General features: G+C 40.1%; 1 protein-coding gene across 1 annotated transcript in view; it reads right to left on the reverse strand.

Annotated features, from left to right (window-relative positions):
- The window catches only part of GRM8 (glutamate metabotropic receptor 8), a 469,558-nt gene that overhangs the window by 215,668 nt on the left and 233,901 nt on the right, over positions 1-19,989 (reverse strand). Inside the window, exons 3-5 of the mRNA XM_044423415.1 lie at positions 14,897-15,032; positions 13,044-13,198; positions 9,348-9,485 (exon numbers count right to left, since the gene is read on the reverse strand). Of these exons, the coding sequence (XP_044279350.1) occupies positions 9,348-9,485; positions 13,044-13,198; positions 14,897-15,032 (429 nt within the window). The remainder of the gene's footprint in view (positions 1-9,347; positions 9,486-13,043; positions 13,199-14,896; positions 15,033-19,989) is intronic.

Here is a 19,989-nt window from a genome sequence, read left to right on the forward strand (position 1 = left end):
TCACACTTTTGGGATTAAAAGTAGATTCCATCTACTGTGGAATTAGCTATCCCAAGATCAAGCGATGACCACCAATATGGGTGACCTTGAAAAGGGATTAGATCTATATATGGAGAATGGAGATATCGAGGCTAGTAGGCTATATGCTACCTCCAGTTTCAGAGTTAGCATGCTGGAAAATATTAGTGGAATGGTGCTATTGTACTGCTTTTGAGATTTCTCCGGGCAGCTGGCTGGCCACCATGAAAACAGAATGCTGGACTAAACAGGCCTTTGGCCTGTCCCAGCATGCTCTTCTTATGTTCTTAATGGTTATAACTATTGCTAAAGCCAGTAATTAGCAGCATTTAATGTCTCCTCAGTGCATAACTCTTTGTTAACATACAATCCAGGAATAGTTTTGGACCTGAGCCTGAGAGACTCAACGTGTAGGGAGGTGAACTCATTGGGATAATAATATTGTTCAGTATCATTTTTCTATTTGTAAAGCAGCATACTTCACTGGATAGTCCTGAGCATGGATGTGACAAAAGGTAGTTTTTTATCTACTTTACATACCAACAAATGCAATGGAGCTCAAAAATATTCCCAAACCATAAGGAAAATGGCACTAAATATTCAGACTACATAGTTTGAAATCCCTTTAGTGTACAGCATTTGAATCACCCTTGATATTGAGAAAATCCAGTTTGACCCCCCAAAAGTATATAACTTTTCCAGAACAAAACAATAAAAACAAACCCTGGCCTGTATTATTTAAACAGGACAAAACATTAGATATCGCAGTTGGCCATCCATACATGAAGAAAGTTTAAAGGAATCCACAAATAAACTAAAGTATGCCTACAAGCAGTGTGAATGTAAAGATGTCTTGCAGAAATGGAAAGGCACTCTTGCTCACACAAAGGTATCTTTGCCAAAAACTTAGGATTCTCCTATCCCAAATTGTTCCCGAGGCTGCAAGTTACACTAGGCTGTAGTGAGGAACAGGGGGGAGACCGCTGGCCTGCAGGGTTCTGCTCACTTTTTCCAAGATCCAACCCAATGACCTTCACACAAACAGATGATCATCCACAAATTAAGTGAGCCATTCATACAATGTTTCCATGTAGTGAAACAACAAGGTTTGGAGAGTGATCTATCCATAGTATGTTTTCTGATGATCTTTGCTTAAAGAAAAAGAAAAATTGTGGTGGCTGAAATTTTGATAGCATTACCATGATAAAAGTATACATTTTCCAGGCAGTGAAATGAATTTACCTTTGCTTGGCACAAAGCATAAGGTCAAAGAATAACAATCCTTGTTTCAGTGCTCTGCTACATCTATCATGCAGGTGTGGCAATGACCCCCCAAATGATGATTTTGTTTACCTCCTGGGATTATCTCATCACTGAAAAAATGACTAGTGCAAAGAATATGTAAACCTCTCAGCTTAGTAATCATTAGTTTGCCTTCCTGCCTTGACTAATATTGGAAGACAGAAAGGTCACATCAATCAAACATTTAGGATGCTTCATCAAAAGGACATCCAAAAAGAGGCTGCTAGTTTGTCCGAAGTTATTTACACTGAGTTGCCTTCAACATCAATAGAAATGAACCTAAGTAGGGACAGTGAAACTTAGAGAGCCCAAAGGTAAATTTGCATCCGCTGGAAACTGCCAAGGGGTCATATGGTCCACCTCCACCAAAATGGCTGAATTGCCAAAAAAAAAAAAAAAAAAAATCCCCAAAGAGCATGGTTTCACATTAAAACATGGAACACCCTCCCTGTAGGACTTGTTTTGAAGGGAAAGTGTAGCTCTCTTTTCACTACCAAACATGCCAAAAACTTCAGCTGCAATTTGGAGGCAGCAAGGACCATAAAAATGATAGGGGAATGTGTTGTTTACCCTGATATACAGGGCTGCTGCCAAAGTGCAATGTTGTATACTGTGAAACAGAAAGAAAAATCAAAGCTTCTGCTTGTAGCAAATTTAGATTAAAGACATTTAACTCTTCAACTGGTCTTGATTTATTCTACGCAATCTTGACACCAACAAAGGTCCACTTTTTCCTTCAGACTACAGATTGGAGTTCATTTGGCAAAATGTTGCTCTTGGCAAAGATATCCATGTATATAGAAACCAGCTGTCACAGAGGAATGCTCTAGTTTACCTTTTCTATTTGATTATATAAAATCCCCATTTTTCTGACCAAAGTGGTTCAAACTCAACACATATTACCCAAGGTAAAACTAGTCCTAAAGCACACTGAAACTTTTTTCCAAAACCATCAATTTGGGTTTCAACATGGTTAACATGCATCAAAATAAATGAAGAATAAATCATGTGCTGAGCAATTTTGAACTTGTGTAGAATCAACACAGGGGCAGAATGAGTACTCTCGCATCAACCTCTGCCTCCCACACTAGTGTTGTGAGGAAGCTCCATGGAATTTGTTCCTCTTGAGTTCACAGACTCCCTCTTGCACTCAATCCTTTCAGAGAAAGTAAACTGACCTGAGAGGAAGTCACAGAAGCTAAGTTGCCCACCCAGCAACCTTCTTTTGCATCGTGTGCTGCACAAAGGCTGCAGATCATGTGTATGGAAGAGGGTCACATGAGATTGCAGAATGCCACACAAACACTCAGCATGCTCACCAGGACGTCAGACTCATATCTGCAAGAATGTGGGCTGGGGTTTGTGGGGACTTCAAAACAGATTCCTTACACATCCCTGCCCTCACAAACATTTCCATCACCCTGTACTTGTATAGGACAACAGTCTGGTGAAAGGATTGTCAGTGTTAGTGATCAAGTTTTTGACAAGAATCTGATCTGAATCTGGTCTAGAAGAATTTGGGGGCCTAGTCAGTCTGTGGAAAGACAAGACCAGTAAGAGCATATTTCCATCACAGTTCTCCATCTATCAGGAGGGAGGCAGAGTTCCAGCCATTCCCTTTTTTCAGCAAATGCCATTTCATTTCTCTTCCCTGCTGATTTCACATTTCCCCCCATAACTATTGTGAGCGTGCACAGTCAGAATAGGATTGTTTTGGTGTCCCCCACCTGAATCCATTTTTTTTTTATGGGCCTCACCTTCTCTTCAATGACCACTTTCTTCTGCAGCTGACTCAATGTTCTATGACAGCTGAGCATGCTGAGCATCTGGGTCTGGTTTTTCAGGGGGTTGACTTCTTTATCGTTTCTCACTAATTTTTAGAGAGATGGTTAGGAAGTGGTTTTTGAAAATAAAAATGAAGTACCTGTTTAGATAGTTCACGGTAATCTAAGGGCTACAACTCACTCTCTCTTGCTTTCATTTTTTAAACAAAAACTAGCCACTATAATGTCCAGGAAGCATGGCTCTGATGGCATAATTTGGAATTGGAATACCAGAACTGATCATGCATTTAAGGAGAAGGTACAGAGGAAAACAGCAGCAACAAAAAAACTGCCATACCACCACCATGGGAGGCAGGAACTTTGCTTTCTAGCAGCTTGAGTGGCCTCTCCCTCCCTCCCTCTCTCTCTCTCTGAAACATAAAAGATTTTGGGACCTGGCAGGAGCAAAGGAACCACGAATCAAATTTGCACATGCAGGTGGGGATTGCAAATGGTTTGAGGCTCTTCTGGTCAGCATCCTGCTTCTTCATCCTGCACCTAGAGTCTTCATCCCACAAGCAAAAGGGGAAAAAGATATTTCAAGTAGTAAGGATACCAGCACATAAACTCAAGACTCTATAAACTCAGCAACCTTCTTACAAGCTCTTAGCAATTCACCCAGCCTGTAATCAGCCATACCAATATTTGTCACTTTTCTTTCAACATTAAACAAAACCTATAGGATAATTTAAACCAAGGTTTATTTAGGCCAGCAGATGAATCCCTAATAAAATGTAAACACTATTATGGATTGGAACGTTTTAGTGAGGTCAGATAAAGTGAACTGCAATGCAACTTAAATCATTGTTCTTTGATGTTGTTTTTGTCATTTTTATGCTTAAATCAGGATATTTGGGAGACATACTGACATCTTATAAATCACATACAAATTAATAAAGTAGAGGCTAAATAATGTAGGAAGATGCTGGGATATATCTCTAATATTTATTATGTAATGGAATTGGTAATTTAAATGTGATGTGGCTAAAGTTACTTTTCTTTATGATAATGAAATGGAAATGGAAAGGAAGAGACAAACCTAAAACATATTATTCATAAAGCCAACAATGACAAACCTGAATATATAGATCAGGATTTTTTTTTAATTCGACAGTAATTAATTAATTAGTTTTATTCATAACTAATCAACAATGCTATTAGAACCAAGTTTGTTTTATTAGGTTCCTTGAATAGAGGGATTTGTTTCATAGTGCATCATCCTGATGAGACATTCCAACATCACACCAAACTGGTTAAGGAAGCATAACTACAATTCAGCGTTATGTCTAAACAGTGATATAAAAACTTCCACCACTGCAGCTTATTTTGGCCAGTAATTAGAAGCTTACTCTGTGGATAGTGAAAAGAAAGGTGGTTGTTTTGTTTTTTAAAAATCTCATTTGCCTTGTATAGGTTACAGATGGTCAGACCTGTCAATCTCTGGTTTATCAAGATTGTTGCTGCTGCTGCTGCTGTTGTTTTAAGATAGGCTCATTCTATATCTTTTTCCTTTCCAAACAAGCTAGTGATAAAAAAGTAAACCATACAAGACATCCATACATGTTTTATACAAATTAAAGTATAAATGGATTAAATGTATGTACATTCATACAGATCCATGTGTGTAATTTTTGGGCAAATTTTTAAATATAAAACTATTTGGTTGTGACATAAACAGACAACACAAATAGGTTAACAAATAGGTGAAAAACAACCCATGTTTCAACAGCAATACATGGTTCAACAATAACCCTTGAGTGTAGCTCATCCTGTTTGAACTCATTGACTATACCATGGTTTGGAAATGTATTCTTCTTTGCATGTTTTTCAAAAGAGTACTTACATTCCATAAAATACATTGGACAGCAACACAAAAAGAAAAAGAAGGAAATGTATAAATTTCTGCCCACAAATTATATCCAGAATTGCAAAAGGGTAATGCCAATTGGAAAAACCCAGGCAAAATACCTCTATGGAGCAAATTCTCACGTATCCCCGGTATGACTTTGGTGCCTATATATTCTTACACAGGGTGTGCAAACTGTAGAGTGGGGATGAACAAAGAGACAGACAGCAGCATGTTGCTAAACTCCTGCTTATCATGCATCACACCTTTGAAACCATGGGCCCTGATTGGAAGCTGCAACATGCAGGAGAAAATATCAAGAAGTTTTGTGGCATCAACATGGAAAATCTCGCCACCATATATTAGACAGTTTCCACAATAGTACAGATCACTATTCCATAAATGAAAAGTGAAATGTCCATTTGCCCTTCTGCTTGTACAGATGATAAGAAGGATCAACTTATTCTTGTACAGCAGAAGTGGGCAAACTCTAGCCCTAAAGCTATATATGGCCTTCAGCCAAATCTGTTACTTCCGTCAGTCTACTTTCAAAAGCCTTTTGTATGCAATTAGCTCAGACGTCTGTCAACCCTAACCCTGACACATCTGAAGTGTGAAATGGAATTAAACAATAGATAAGAAGCTTTTTAAACAAGGCTCCCTCTGTACCTCCCTTGCCTCTCCAAGCCCTCTACAAATGTTACATTTAGGGCCATCAAGGAGGGAGAGGAATTTCTTGCAGGCTGCTTATGAGGGAGGGTAAGCAATACACTAGTTGAGGTGCCTGGTGAGGAGTAATCTGAGGAGACACTGATATGAGGGGAAACCAAACATATTGAAGCTGGGCACAGAGGGGACCCTTTTACTTTGCTCAGAGCCTTCCTGACTAGAGAAAACACAGGCAGAGCCAAGCTGAGCTGACTCAATCAATCCCCGCAGTGGGGAAAGGCACTGGCAGGTCTTGCTGTGTACTGGACTGTCACAGCTGGCTGTGAAACCAGGAGCAAATGGGAAAGCCTGAATGGAGCAAAGCCAATCTGACACAATCCCCTTCACTCCAGTTAGTGTGAGACAGGCAAAGAACCCTAGTTGGTCAGGGCTTTGACTGGGGGGCTTCATTGTGAATGAGTCTTCTCTAGCTGGCATATCCTGCACTAAGTCAAGCTGGGTCCCCAGCAAAACAGAAGCTCTAGATGGGTCTCTGGTGGCAGTGGGTGCAGCCATCTCTGCTGTAATTGTTTGGCCCACTGAGGACTGGGTGTGCTTTTGGCTACCCATCCACCCAAAATAGGTTCACAACCTCAACTGTGAGGCCAGATAACCAACTGCCTTTGGAGTCAAGCCTCTGCTGTTTGGCAGCCCATAAACCAGACAGGATCCAAACACAGGGAAAGTTTATGATGGATGTGGCTCTCATTTTACTGTTGCCACCTGGGATATGATCTGTTGTCTAAAAGGCAAAGGTAAGTGTTCTTAACTGCTGTACATTACTTAAGAACATGTTTTAATGATGGCAGATTGAATTAATGTTACTTGGGCTGCGTGAGCCCTTTTGCCTCAGCTGATTTTATCTAACACACATTATAAATATTCTGAGATAATGCCGAGATAAGAACGAGGCAGAGAAGATAAATGCAATCCATTACTGCCCTCAAACTCTTCAGTGTCCAATATAACAAAAGCTGAGGTAGCAAAATATTAAACACAAATAGCATCTTAATTCTGTTACTGTTGATAATTAGAACTTAAGGCATTTTTTCCAGATACAAATAAATAGTGGAAATCACTGTGTGGGAAACGAAACTTTGAGCAGCTATAAAGCCAATGACCAGCCCAAAGATACAGTTCACCCCACCCTTTCACATGAGGAGAATAACATGATGTACACAGCTTTATGTGGTTGGGATCCACTGGATTGATATTAATGGTACATGCAGGAATACCTATATAAATTGATCTTAAAAACTAAAACTGCTCCTCCTGGACTTGTGTTAAATCTATTCCATCTGCATTTTGCGAATTGGCACTGCCTTTTGTTCTGTTGTCCATATATGGCTCTTTTCACACCGGATGACATTTTGAGTGGTTTTCCTCAAGACCCAAACTGCTTGAGGCAGATTATTTAAGCAAATCTGAAGACACAAGCCAGAAAAATCCTCAACCAAGCAATCCTAAGTAACTGGGAGCCACATTTGTGGGGGAAAAAAACCTCAGACCTAAAAGCTGGGATCGACATTTACGAGTAGATATTTTTCTCCTGCTCACAGGCAGCATGAAAGGACTGCATTTCCAAGGCCATAACAATGACCTCAGAGAAAGCTTGGAGAGGATCGTTAAGAGACAGAGAAGGAACCAGGTCTGCCCAGATATGATATACCTTGGTGGCACCCAGCTTACTTCCCTATCATGTCAAGCATTGTAGCTGAAAGGCTGAAATTGGCTGTCCAGTTAATGTTCAGCACAGGAAAAACACAAAGGCAACCTTCACTCCCACATTCCTCCCACACTGCAGAGGCTGCAGTCCTCTGAATTTAGAAGTTTACAGGCATCCCTGCTGGGTTGTGCCCTTTCTATATTCTATGTTAAAGTTATTCCAATGTGAGTGAATATTTGCAAGTGACTGATAGACAGGCATTTCGTTTCAGCTATTTAAACCCCAAATATTCCATAACAGTGGAAACCCACATAAAAGTTCATACCCATCAAATACAGATTTTATCTGTATTATAAAGCACTGTAAATGTCTTCCAGTGAAATAACTTTTTTTTTCTAGACCTGCACAAATTAAGCAAATTTGAACTTGAGCTATATAGCTCATGAAATCTTCTCCTATCTCTATTTTTAACACTGCAGTCAGTCATTACAGGCATTTAAAGGCTGATTAGGTTTGTGGAACAGTTAAAACAAAATGCTAACATACAGAAACATAAAGCTTTGCAAGGGAAGAATATGCATGAAGGAATAATTTTAATTAATGTTTTGACTGAGATCTCAATGGGAGCATATCTGTGCTCCAAATTTAAAGTACACTGTAAACCAAGTCCTTAGGATCACTGTAAGATATGAAGCTCAGAGCTGATATTAATGGAGTTGAACCCATTTTTACTATCTACACATCCTGCTTCCAATCCTACATAAAAAATAATAATATGTTATCATAGGTTCAGAGGTTTTGCTGATAAGCATACAGCTAACTAGCTAGGAGGAAATGCAGCTACATTTAGCATAGTGTTTGATATGATAAAAAAAACAGTTAAATGGAAAAATGAATATCCATTTAGCTCTCCTAATGAATGTTTAACTACCAAGAAATATCCCAACACCTTACAAATGATATTGATCATTAAATGATTACAATTAATGAATTAACCATGTAGCTTTTAATGGTCATGTAAACTGATTGACTGTAAATATGCATATTTAGAGATCATAACTCAATATTAGAACAGACGCTCATTTTAAATACCACAATCCGAAGAACACTTAGTTGGAGTTCAAAAACATGAAAACAATGGTCAAGGGTCAAGTGTAGGTTGTCACTGAAATAGTATGGCTAGGTTCAGACAACATGACAACAAGCCATAACTTGTTAGCTATGAACAAAGCATAAAGAGAACCCATGATTTTTCTTGAGTTGTTAACTGCAGGTTGTCATCTCAGCTGAGCTCAGATGACATGATGGTCCATGTTTGAACAACAATCTACAGTTCAATGACAGCTTGCAAACAACCAGTACTCAAGACTTCTGTTGTCTGGCTCCAGTCTTCAAGGGAGGAAGCCCATTGAATACAGTTGGATTTACTAGTGGGAAAACATGTACAGGACTGGACTGTACCATTTTCTTTTTAATTCCACAGGATAATAAAATAAAATTGTGTTCCTTTAACATACTGTTCATCACAGATAGCAGATATGACAGAAATATTTTACTTAGAATAGGATGGGTAGCCATAAGCAGCTCTTTCATTCATTTGCAAAACCTTTTAGGAAGAAGAGGACCAATGTGAGGTGACAGTTTAGGACAAAGCCTTTGGCAACACAATACAGACACCTCTGGAAATTACTTCAGACAGTCTTGGCAGAATCTTATGTATCCTTAAACAGAAAAAGGTGCTACAAATCCCAGCATTCCCCAGCAAGCCATTGCGGTACTGTACTCTTAAATGATGATATCACTAGTGAACAGATTCTCAGAAATCACAGATTGTGTCTATCAATATGATCAAAGAAATTTTGAGCGAGAGTACATAATTCCATATGCTGTACTTAAGGAACCATTCCTGAAAAAAGTGAAGTTCAATTTACCAGCTGAGTCCCTTCAAACACAGTTTTGAGAACATATGCAATCAAGCAGTTACCTGTGCATTTCTTTATATTGCTATTTCTCTTTCCATGAGAACCCAACTTGCATCCAAAATTTTCTTCCCAGAATTCTGCAAACCATACATTCCTTCTGTTATTTGCTAGAGTTCGGCTCCTAAAATATCTATCGAAACCTATATTTAAAAAACACACATACAAAGAACAGGCATTAAAATATGTCTCATTAAGGAAATTGGGATAGTTAGAAATCTGTTTGGATTATATCAAATAAGAGTCACATGTATGTCACATAGCACATTTTAATGGAAACCTGAATCCCAATATTTTAAACAATGATAAGCAGTGCAAATAAGCACCTTACTCAGAAGTAAGTAGGTATCTTCTGATGATTTGCCATGCCATGACTAAGCCAAGTTTACCTTTCTTCTTGGACATGGCTATGAAGAATTCAGAAGCTCTTTCCTGTTTTAATCACCCATGACTTGTGGTACCTAAATCTGACAAGCTGTGACCCATCTTAACTATGGTATGTTTGCAACAAGCCAAGCCACTAATTTATTTATTAATTTAAAACATTTATATGCCACCTGATTGTGCCACAGCACCTTTGGGTGGCTCACAACAATAAGAACCATAGTTATGAATCTGACTTGTTTCTACAACCATGGTTAGGATTAAACATAGGTTTAGATTCAGATGTTATGCTAAATTGCAGATAATCTAAAATGGAAATAGAAGTTTCAGATTTCTTCTTCGTGGCAGAGAGAATGTGGAAAGGCTCATTTTGTTCAAGTCATGATAAATAATGGTTTAATATGGCATTCAAATGCAGCCACTGAGTTAAATAGGTCTTACACCCTAGTTAGTATGCTTAGGGTTACAACTTAAATTGCTTTAGATGGTGGAAAATGCAAAAACCTTCATTACATTTGGTTTCCTCTATGCATGTTCATGTAAAGCATAGAAACATAGAAATAGAGCAAGTCAGAAGGGGTCTCCCGGGCCATCTAGTCTGACCTCCGGCTCCAGCCGGCATGAATATTAGTGTTTATTCTCTACTTCATCATCTTAATCCCAAACTCCAGATTCTGGGAATACCTTGCTTTACTTTATGCTTTCAGGAAGTACTAGTAATTACAAGAGCTAAGCTTTGAACATCCATCTGCCTTCCTGTCCCATATTTATCTTGCTCTGTCACTTTCACATTCTGCAGACAACTTGTGGTACCACACACTCTACACACCTACTTATTACATCAATGTGCTGTAATATTGTTTGCATTTGCTGAGCATCAGAAATCCAGAAAGTCACATAGGAGGCTGGTCAGAGAATTTGCCCAATTTGCCTGGTATTATTTACCCTGAGAGGCAATGACTCTCCAACATCTCACTGAGAAAACAGTAAATATTTCCCCTCACTTGCCACCTGATCCCTTCCTTAACTGGACATGTCACAGATCAAACGTGGAACCTTCTCCATGCAAAATTCTGCCACTGACTTCTGGCCTTTTTCCATGGAAACCTCACAGGAGGTGTCTTTGAGCTTGAGTGACTTTACCAGGGATCCTAATTATAACACCTTCTCCATAGAAGTAGTCTGGAGATCTCAAAAGCATACACAATTTTGTATGTGTGATTTTTGGTTAGTGCTAGTTAGAGCTAATTAAAGACTGCTTTTGTTAAGGTATATTGGAACCCCTCCCTCACAAAAATATCCTTTTCAGCCTTTATAAAACTTGATGTATTACTGCTGAAAAAATGAAACCTGCTGAGTCAATACTGGGGCGAATGTGTTGCCACTTTGGTGAATTTTACAAATGATGCTGAACTGTCACACAGCTTTCACTATTAGGTAGTATTAGAATAGAATAAATAGGTGCATATAATCAATAACTGTAATAGATAAATATCTATAATTATGCAAAATTTGAAACCAGTCCAATACAGATTGCCATAGAGATAGGACATTAAAAAGTGCTGCAAGCAGACACATTTGTACTTTTTACTCCAAGCTGTAGTCCTACATATATATTTACTTCCAATTCTGGGAGGAACTAGAAGCTCTTTACTCAGGTTTGTCAAGAACATGGGCCTTTTATTGGGTGGGTGAAATTCTGAGCAGCAGTTTTAAAATGATCAACATCTGTTTCACCATGAAAACCTATGGCAGCAACCACAGGAAAAGTTGTGATGGGCATGCCCAGTTTCACTCTGAATCTATAAAGCTGCAAGTACTCCAGTGTTTTGGAACAAATTCCACTGCTCTGCCTGCATTCTGACAGTGGGGATAAGGCAGGAAGAAACTGAGATAAGAATTAGGTCATTTAAAAGTCTGAAGAAATCAGTCACACTGATTGACAGATTTCTGTTGAAGAGAGGGAGGAAAAAGAAGCCGTTATGCTGGAATTTGCACAAATTTAGTCTTAACATAACAGGAATCCATCTATTCTTTTGTACATATTTAGTTAGGGGATGACTTGTTTTCCAGAACACTATAGTAATGAATATCCTTTTTAAAAACCAGGGAAATTCAATGAGAAAAAGACGCTGCAAATGGAGAGTTAAGATTATCTCATGTTGACTCAAGCTCCCACAGTAATGCTCAGTACAGAAGTTGTGAAATGTCAGAAATTGTGTTTGATTATGAGTGGCAAGCAGGCAAGGTCATCTCACAGGGGGATTCCCTGAGCAACACTACACAGTTCAAGATACTTCATAAAGCAGTACAGGACCGGGACCATGAAAGGCATCTTTTCTGGTTCCAGCCATGTCATCCTCTCGCTCTGGGTTTAGGCCTGGAAAAACTAGGGACAGTGTGGCTACACGGACACTAAGTTGTAAGCAAGCCCAGCTTAGACATTTTATAATGTGATAACTGATCACAAGGCACAACACTGAAGGCATTAGTCTTAGTAACCAATGTCCTGGCTTTGTGGAGTTTGGCAAACATGAGATAGCCTCAAACTGGCATGGGTTTGATTGATTGCAAGTATTTCAGCAACATAATTTTCATATGGTCAACATTTGCTGCCGCTGCTTCTTTAGTGATGCCCACAGGAAGGATGGAACTAGATTCACCATGATCCAGTACTACTAACAAATGAAATTATTTTAAGAGGCATATTCTTTCCATCTTTTTATTCATGGGGAGTGTATTTTCTTCTCTTTCTACCACTTTTTTAGATTCTGGGAGCAAGCAGGAATTGTGTCATCTAAATTCCAGTGTTAAGCAAGGGATCCATTCTCACAGGATCACACCAGTAAATCCATTCCCACAGCATTGGAGATGGATAAAAGCACAAAGATTATTAAGTCTGGCAGTAGGCGCAAGGGATATGACTGGTGTGTGGGAAATAGGGTGAAGCTGCTGGTATGGAATGTATCCAGTATCCAGAATAAAAAGTGTATAAGCAAAGCTGGCTACAAAAGGAAATTCCCTTTTTATTTTCCCTTGTCTCAGAGTAGCCATAAATTGGAAGCACAATGAAATCTACTGTTTCAAGCAACTGAATTGAGAAACGGTTTCACTCAGTAATTATACAGGAGGGAACCAAAAGATAATACAGCTGAAGAAAACACAATGCAAGTATAATTCAAAGTCTCTGTGTTTGTGTGTCACCATCAGCATACCATAAAAAGAGCTTCACTCCATGAATTCCCTGCCGTACTGAGCTTGCAGTGGTACCACTCCAGGAGTTCACTCCTGTTCAGGTCTCAATAAGCTAGACTTACCGTCAATGGAAGCTCTTTTGGGCAAAATGGTGACTGCACCTTCTGCAATTTCCTCTTGCTGATAAACAGGTGAGATTTTAGACCCCCAGCTGTCTGAGCCTATCCAAAGGAAATGGCCAGTTTGATTGATTTTCTTAGCTGCCTCTAATATTCGCCTGAAAATAAACAGCACAAGTAGTAGTTTTTAATTATACAATGAACACCATTCATCAAAAGATCCCACAAAACTTCTTGTTTTTATCCAGTTTATCAAACATGTTTTCAGAAAGAATGAAGCATTTTCCTTCTAAAAAGCAGTATAGATATTAATATTGAACATAGTTATTCAGCTCAAATGTTCCTTCAGCATTCTTCCATACATCTTCCTTATTTGCTCCCTTGGTTTCATTTTCTCCATTTTCTATAGCAGGCAGCATAGTTTCCTCCAGCCAGGGTTTGATACAAATTCTGAAGGGTCACCAAAGCCCCGCTAGATGAAACATCAGATTTTAAAGACTGCACCCTCTTCTCTAGTTTAATTTAAATCTGACCGGAAGATGAATTGACTTCCTACCTACTCCCTAGTGCATCCCTGCCAACATCTGCTGTCCCCAAAGTAATTTCTGTCAGCCCCTGCTCAAAACAACCAGGCCAACAAAAAGTCCCACCATTTGGTTTACTTACCTGACACGCAACAGTTGCACAAGCAACAATGGCACAGAGACAGAGCATAAAGGAGAAGCTTTATGTTTTCATTATTATTGCATTTAAATCCCCTATATTTCCTCTTGCAGGGAACCCAAGGCAGCCCACATGGCTCTCTTCCACTCCGTTTTATCCTCACAACAACCCTCCAAGGCAGATCAGGTTTAGAGCCATGGACTGGCCCAAAGTCACTGAGTGAGCTTCCTGGCTGAGAGGGGAACCCAGAACCCAGATGTCCCATGTCCCAAAGTCTAACACTTTGTGGCACCATGGTGGCACGTCCAATCCCTCCATCATTTTCTGTCTATCCAAATGTGCTGAACATGTTCTGTCTATTCTGACTCTGGAACAGACACAAGCTTCCCAGAGCCCCTGGGTTCTTTGTCCCAGTAAACAGCTACCAAACTTCCAGAGATACAAAGAGTAAGATAAGAAAGAGACCAATGCCTCTCCTTCCTTCTCCTGCAAGTTGAAATAGACGTGACTGTTGTCATTGCTTTGGTGCAAGGGAGGCTGGTGAGTCCTATATCAGTGGGGCTGTTTATCCATTGCAGCTTTTATTTTAAGATTTACAGAAGCTATCCATGTTGCTGCATGGTGGTGAACCTGTGGATGGAGCTGAGCACTGACATAGGAGTCACCAGCTGTCCCTGGGCTGGTCAGAGAGATTTGTGGAACAGTGAGGATTGGTGAGACTTTACCCCAGCCCTCAGATTGGCTTGGAATGTTGATGTAGATTTTTCTGGTCGTGGTGGTGGTGATGTAAAAATGGACCAAGTTAACTCAAAGAGAACTCTGGAGAGCTTGCATATCTCAGAAATGTCAGGCATGTCATGCCTAGAAAGCTGAGAGATTCCAGGTCTCACTCAAGCAGGGCCCATGTATGCCACCCTTTCCCAAACTGGTGTCTCCAGATGTGATGAACATAACTGACTGGATAATTATGGAAGTTGTAGTGTGATACAGCAGGAGAGCAGTAGGTTGGTTGTTTTCTCCTGTTTTATTGAAACGCTTCCCCCTCAAATCCAAAGACTGAAAGAGACTCTGTGTTTTTTCCAAAAGGGATTTCTGTACAACAATCAGTGCAGCATGCTCGACTAAGCAAATATATGACTTTCAATAACATGTGTCCCATCCTGCACAAGACTGAAAGAGACAGAAGCACACACCTGATATCGTCCTCATTTGCAAACATAATTACAGCACGAGCATTAGGAGTCTCCATCAAGCGCTTGATGATCTTGTCAAACTCTCCCGGCTTTGGTTCACGGGGGATCTTTAAGGACTGAGCAATGCAAACACCACCTAGGGAAGGAGGGATAAGAAAACAAAGCCAATTGGTAGCTGACTTCCGTGCAATATTTTTGATATGTAATCACCATAGCAAATTTAGCATGAAAACAGCATCATGGTTTCATAGAAGACTGCTGAGCTAAAAGCACTTTAGGAATGGGATCTTGCCATTGTAATACACCAGTGTGAAGCTTATGAGGCTGCCAAATGCTCCAGATCCTTTTCCTGGTTTTGGATTTTGCCACAGCCATGCATTTATGGAAGTAGGCACCATGAACAGGGGTATCCAGGGCTCAGGACCTCTGCTGTGGTGCTGAACACTGAGACTTCTTAAACACACCAAGAAGGGTGCAATTCATTGAAAAAAATTACAGAGGGTACAATAAAGTGGCCACAAACTTGCGTGCTTGTCCAGGGAAACACAGCTTTGGGGTTCTACCTTCTAACAGCATTTCAATCGAGTTGCCTTACTCCTTGAGGTGTCTCATTAAAGTTGTGTTGGGTTATCATATTATTCAAAGACAATTATGATAAACCTAATCTAGGGCAATACAGTTCCATTGGCACTCTTAACAGAGCACTCCTGGTGCCCTCAAAGCAGCATCTCCATCATGCCCCTAGTGAAGTTTCCAGGGGATGGATGGAGTGGTGGACACAGAAAGGACAGGCCACAGAACTCCAGCCACCACTAATCCTGAAGCCTAATATAGAGAAGCCCTGGTCAAGACAAACCAGAACATCATAGCTTATCAAACAGGCAAACCAGAATGATCAAGGAAAAACACATCTTTCTCATGAAGGAAAGCTAATGTAATCAGAAACTGTACGTTAAGAGTCAAGCAAAGGAAATGTTTATTCATACAGTACAACAACCTGTAGAACATGGTACCGGAAGATGTGGTAATTGCCACTGCATCGAACAAATCCATAGATAAAAATCTATACTGGCTGCTAGCCACAAAAACAGAATGGAATTTTTGTCTTCAGAGGTGGGATGTGCCTAAATCCCATTTGCTGGAGTCAGAAGCAAAAAACACGGATGGCTATTTTAGGGCCCTAATTCTTCTGCAGGAAAGCAGCCAACCGGTCACTGTTGGAACAAAATGATGGGCTAGATAGCTCCTGTTTCTCACATGCACAGTTATTTCTTTCCCATCATAATTCCCAGTATACATTACAGATCAGAAAAAGCAACTAGACATGGCTTAGTGCACTTTGGTCCTTGGCCTTCTGGCTTCAGTAGGGCATCCCTAACTATGTTTGGAAAACTCCTTGCTTGTGTGGACAAGTTCACAAGGCCAAAATTGAGCCAATGTGATCACAAGAATTGCTCTCAGTCCATCAATCGCTTTAGTCCACTACCAGCAACTCTGGCTAGTATTGATTCTTCATTAGGGATGGGTGAGGCTTTTCAGTTCAGTTTTGATATGATCTTACCAAAGCTCACAATGTGGTATACTTTTCTATACATTTCTTTTATTTTGATATAGAAAAAATGAGATCTAATATGTTTTCTTTCGTGTGGAAAAACAAAAAACAAAACTGTCAGATTCACCCATCCATGTTCAAAGGTTTGAGTGGTTTGCTCTTCAAAGTCTTTGAATGTCTGTGTCAGAGCTCCTTGGTGTGAGGCCAGAAGGACACCAGGAAGCTCCAGATCAATATGTGTGCAACATGACACTCCCACCCCTCTCTCCCCATCTGATATGTACTTAGGGCCAAACTAGCAATACTTTTTAAATTTTATTAATTTCTTTATTGCAAATGTTACTAAATAAAAAACAAAAATTTAAAATTGCATTAAATAAAGCATTACAATTTTCTGGCATAAGATCTGAATATACTCATTGCAATAATATATATCAAATGTATACTCCTACATACTTTATTTATGACAAGATATACTACTATCAGGGGATGCAGGTGGCACAGTGGTTTAAACTGCTGTGCTGCTGCGCTGGTTGACTGAAAGGTTGCCGGTTTGAGTCTGCACAACAGGGTGAGATCCCGTTGCTCCATCCCAGCTCCTGTCAACCTTGCAGTCTGAAAGCATGCTAATGCAAGTAGATAAAAAGGTACCACTTTGATTGGAAGGTAACAGCATTCCATGCACTTCAGTGTTTAGTTGTGCCGGCCACATGACCACTGAGACTGTCTGTGGACAAACACTGGCTCCCTCGGCTAGGAAACAGAGATGAGCAGCACCCCCTAGAGTCAGACATGACTGGACTTTAATGTCAAGGGGAAGCCTTTACCGTTATCCTTTATACTACTCTCTTGGGCATAATTCTGCACAGTCTTCAGAAATGATGGACCAAATATCCATTTATTTTTCCGTTGGTAGATTACATGTAAGGACCACCCATTTGTATTAACTTTAGCCTTTCACCTCTTGCAATCCAGTCAGAGCACATGGTTATTAGATGGAATGAAAACAGAATGAGTAAATATGTTATAGATGGGAGTCCAACATCTGCCACTCATCAGCTCTGAGGCAGCTTGGAAATCAATTAGGTGTGGTAGCCCCAGAGACAACAGGGGAGTGTGATAGGCTAGCTGAAGTGCTGCACTGCACAGGTGCTGAAGGCAGAAAGAAAACTGAATATGTGGACAAGATTTTAAGCAACACTGAGGATTTAGCTGCTCTGGAAGATTTTGCGGCACCAAGTACAGCTGATCCCTCTAGCAGTGACAAGGAAAAGATCTATTCCAAACCAAGTGTGCCTGTTAAAATTTGCCAGCAGAGTGACTGGCTGAGAAAGCCTTGCTGAGATGCTGCGTAGAAGATGGGTAGGAGAGGTCTGAAAAGGTGTCCAGCCAAGTCCGGTGCGCAGCATCACCACTTGACAAAAGGGGGAATAAGAAGAGAAACCCATGCCTGTGACCCAGAAAAGGCCCTTTTGGCACCTGGAGCCAAAAAAGCTTCAGCTTAACCAGTTAGTTAAATCTCTGTTCTGTGTGCTTGCATGTTAACACACACACACACAAATAAATGTACTACAAAATTCACATAATTTTGGAAAGAAAGGATTGTTTAAAAAATTCTGCCTACCAATATCCTGTAACTACCAACAATAACTCCCATTCTGTCCATTGAAGACAGAAATTTTTGTTTGACCCTGACCCATGGTTCTGTGACCTGCAGTCATTTGGATTCTACTATATTTCTTGTTGCCAGAAATCTTAGGAGACTTTGAAGCTTGGGTTTTCACAGCGTCACACGTTTGAAAAGACAGTTTGACATGAATGTATTTAAATACTACTTGAATAACAATCTTACCTTTTCTGACACACAGTCAATCAGATAAAGAGATCAGCTATTTCTGAATTAATGGGGCTTCAAAACTGACAATGTATGCTTTGGGAAATACCAAACAGATGTACTGTTACTTTTTTTGTTACCCAAGTATTCAGAGCTCTCTGAGAAAAATAAGTCTCTGAAAAGAACATTAAGCTTTCAACCGCATCCCCTAAAATCATCCATGCACAGGAAAGAAAACTGATTCTTAAAGAAAAGTGACGGAGGAAGGACAATATGTTACCTCATAAATTTCACTAATAGAATTTTCAGCTACTGCTAGTCATGCAGTGGCTTTTAAGAAAACCATTCCCCTCACATGTAATAGACCCTGAAAAGTTACAAATGCTTATCTATTATATACCACATTCTGCCAACTATAAAGAATGGATATCTAGGAATATTTAGGGAAAAAAGATATCCTGCACTATCTGAATAGTTGTTTTCCTAGAGTTTAATGGCAGAAGAGAAACACCACTTCCATCATTACAAGAGTTTGTTCAGTCATAACTGCACTAGGCTTCTTTGAGTTGAAGAATGCCTTTGACACTAATAGGAAAAAATCAAAATGCACTTCAGCCATCCTACTGCATTCATAATAAATTCTGCCAGATATTGGCTGTCAAGAAAAGTAATTGGATTGCCTCTTTATCTGTATACGACCATACCCTAGAAGCCAACCCAAGCTGGACAGAACAAGAAAGTATTAAGGTCAGTGTTTAGACAAGTTCACAAACATAAGCCACAATCATACATAATATTCTTGTCTGGCTACAGGAACATGGACAAACATTTCCTGAGGCTCTCCAAATTCCTCCTTGAAATGTGATTCATCTCATTCACATTCCCAAACACAAGATGCTTCTCTCCTACTTTCCACCAATCACAAAAACACACAATATGGTTCTAATTACTGGTAGACTTTATTCTGAGACATTCATTTACAGCAAGGGTGGGCATCACTGAAGTACCACATGTGGCCACCACTGCTCCCTATTTACTCATAAAAGTTTGGGTTCTTGGGGGCTGTAGGAAGTGGAGCTGAAGGTAAGGAAGAGGAGGGCAGAGCTGTCCACATATTTTAGCATGCGACACTTATTGCCAATAGCTAAGCCTTAGGAGAGTAAATTCAACATGGAAGAAATGCATGCTAAAGCTAAGGAACCCCAAACCTACAGACATTCTGTGGAGAGGATATGGGACCCATGTGGTGATGCAGAGAAAGAGGAGTCGCCATCTGGAGAACTCTTGAGGGTCATAGACACACACCAGGCTGAAGGATTGACAGCTTTGCTCCAAGGCTTTGTAAGAACATTTCTGTGAAGCTCTCTGAAGATTTCACAGAATTCATGAAGCACATGACATTTTTGTCTCATCCCGGTTTTATGCACAAAAGCTGACCGGACTGACAGTTTGGCCTAGCCATGAGCTAGCATCCTCCACAGAATCTGAGTGGAACAGGATTGCTCAGGAGGCATGGAGAAGACCACACGGTCTGCTCCCTTTCCCTCAGCATCTGCTGCCTGAGGCACCACCTGACTCTGCCTAATTACAATGCCATAGAAATGCTACATGCTATTAGAGCATCTGCCATTCTTACCCTCAGTGTGCTTCTGGATATGGTGAGATTTCTACAGAGTAGTACAGGGTTGTTTCTAGCTTTGTTTTTGC

Source organism: Varanus komodoensis, unplaced genomic scaffold (genome assembly GCF_004798865.1).
Source record: "Varanus komodoensis strain SLA01 unplaced genomic scaffold, ASM479886v1 scaffold13_3, whole genome shotgun sequence".
Taxonomy (NCBI): Eukaryota; Metazoa; Chordata; class Lepidosauria; order Squamata; family Varanidae; genus Varanus; species Varanus komodoensis.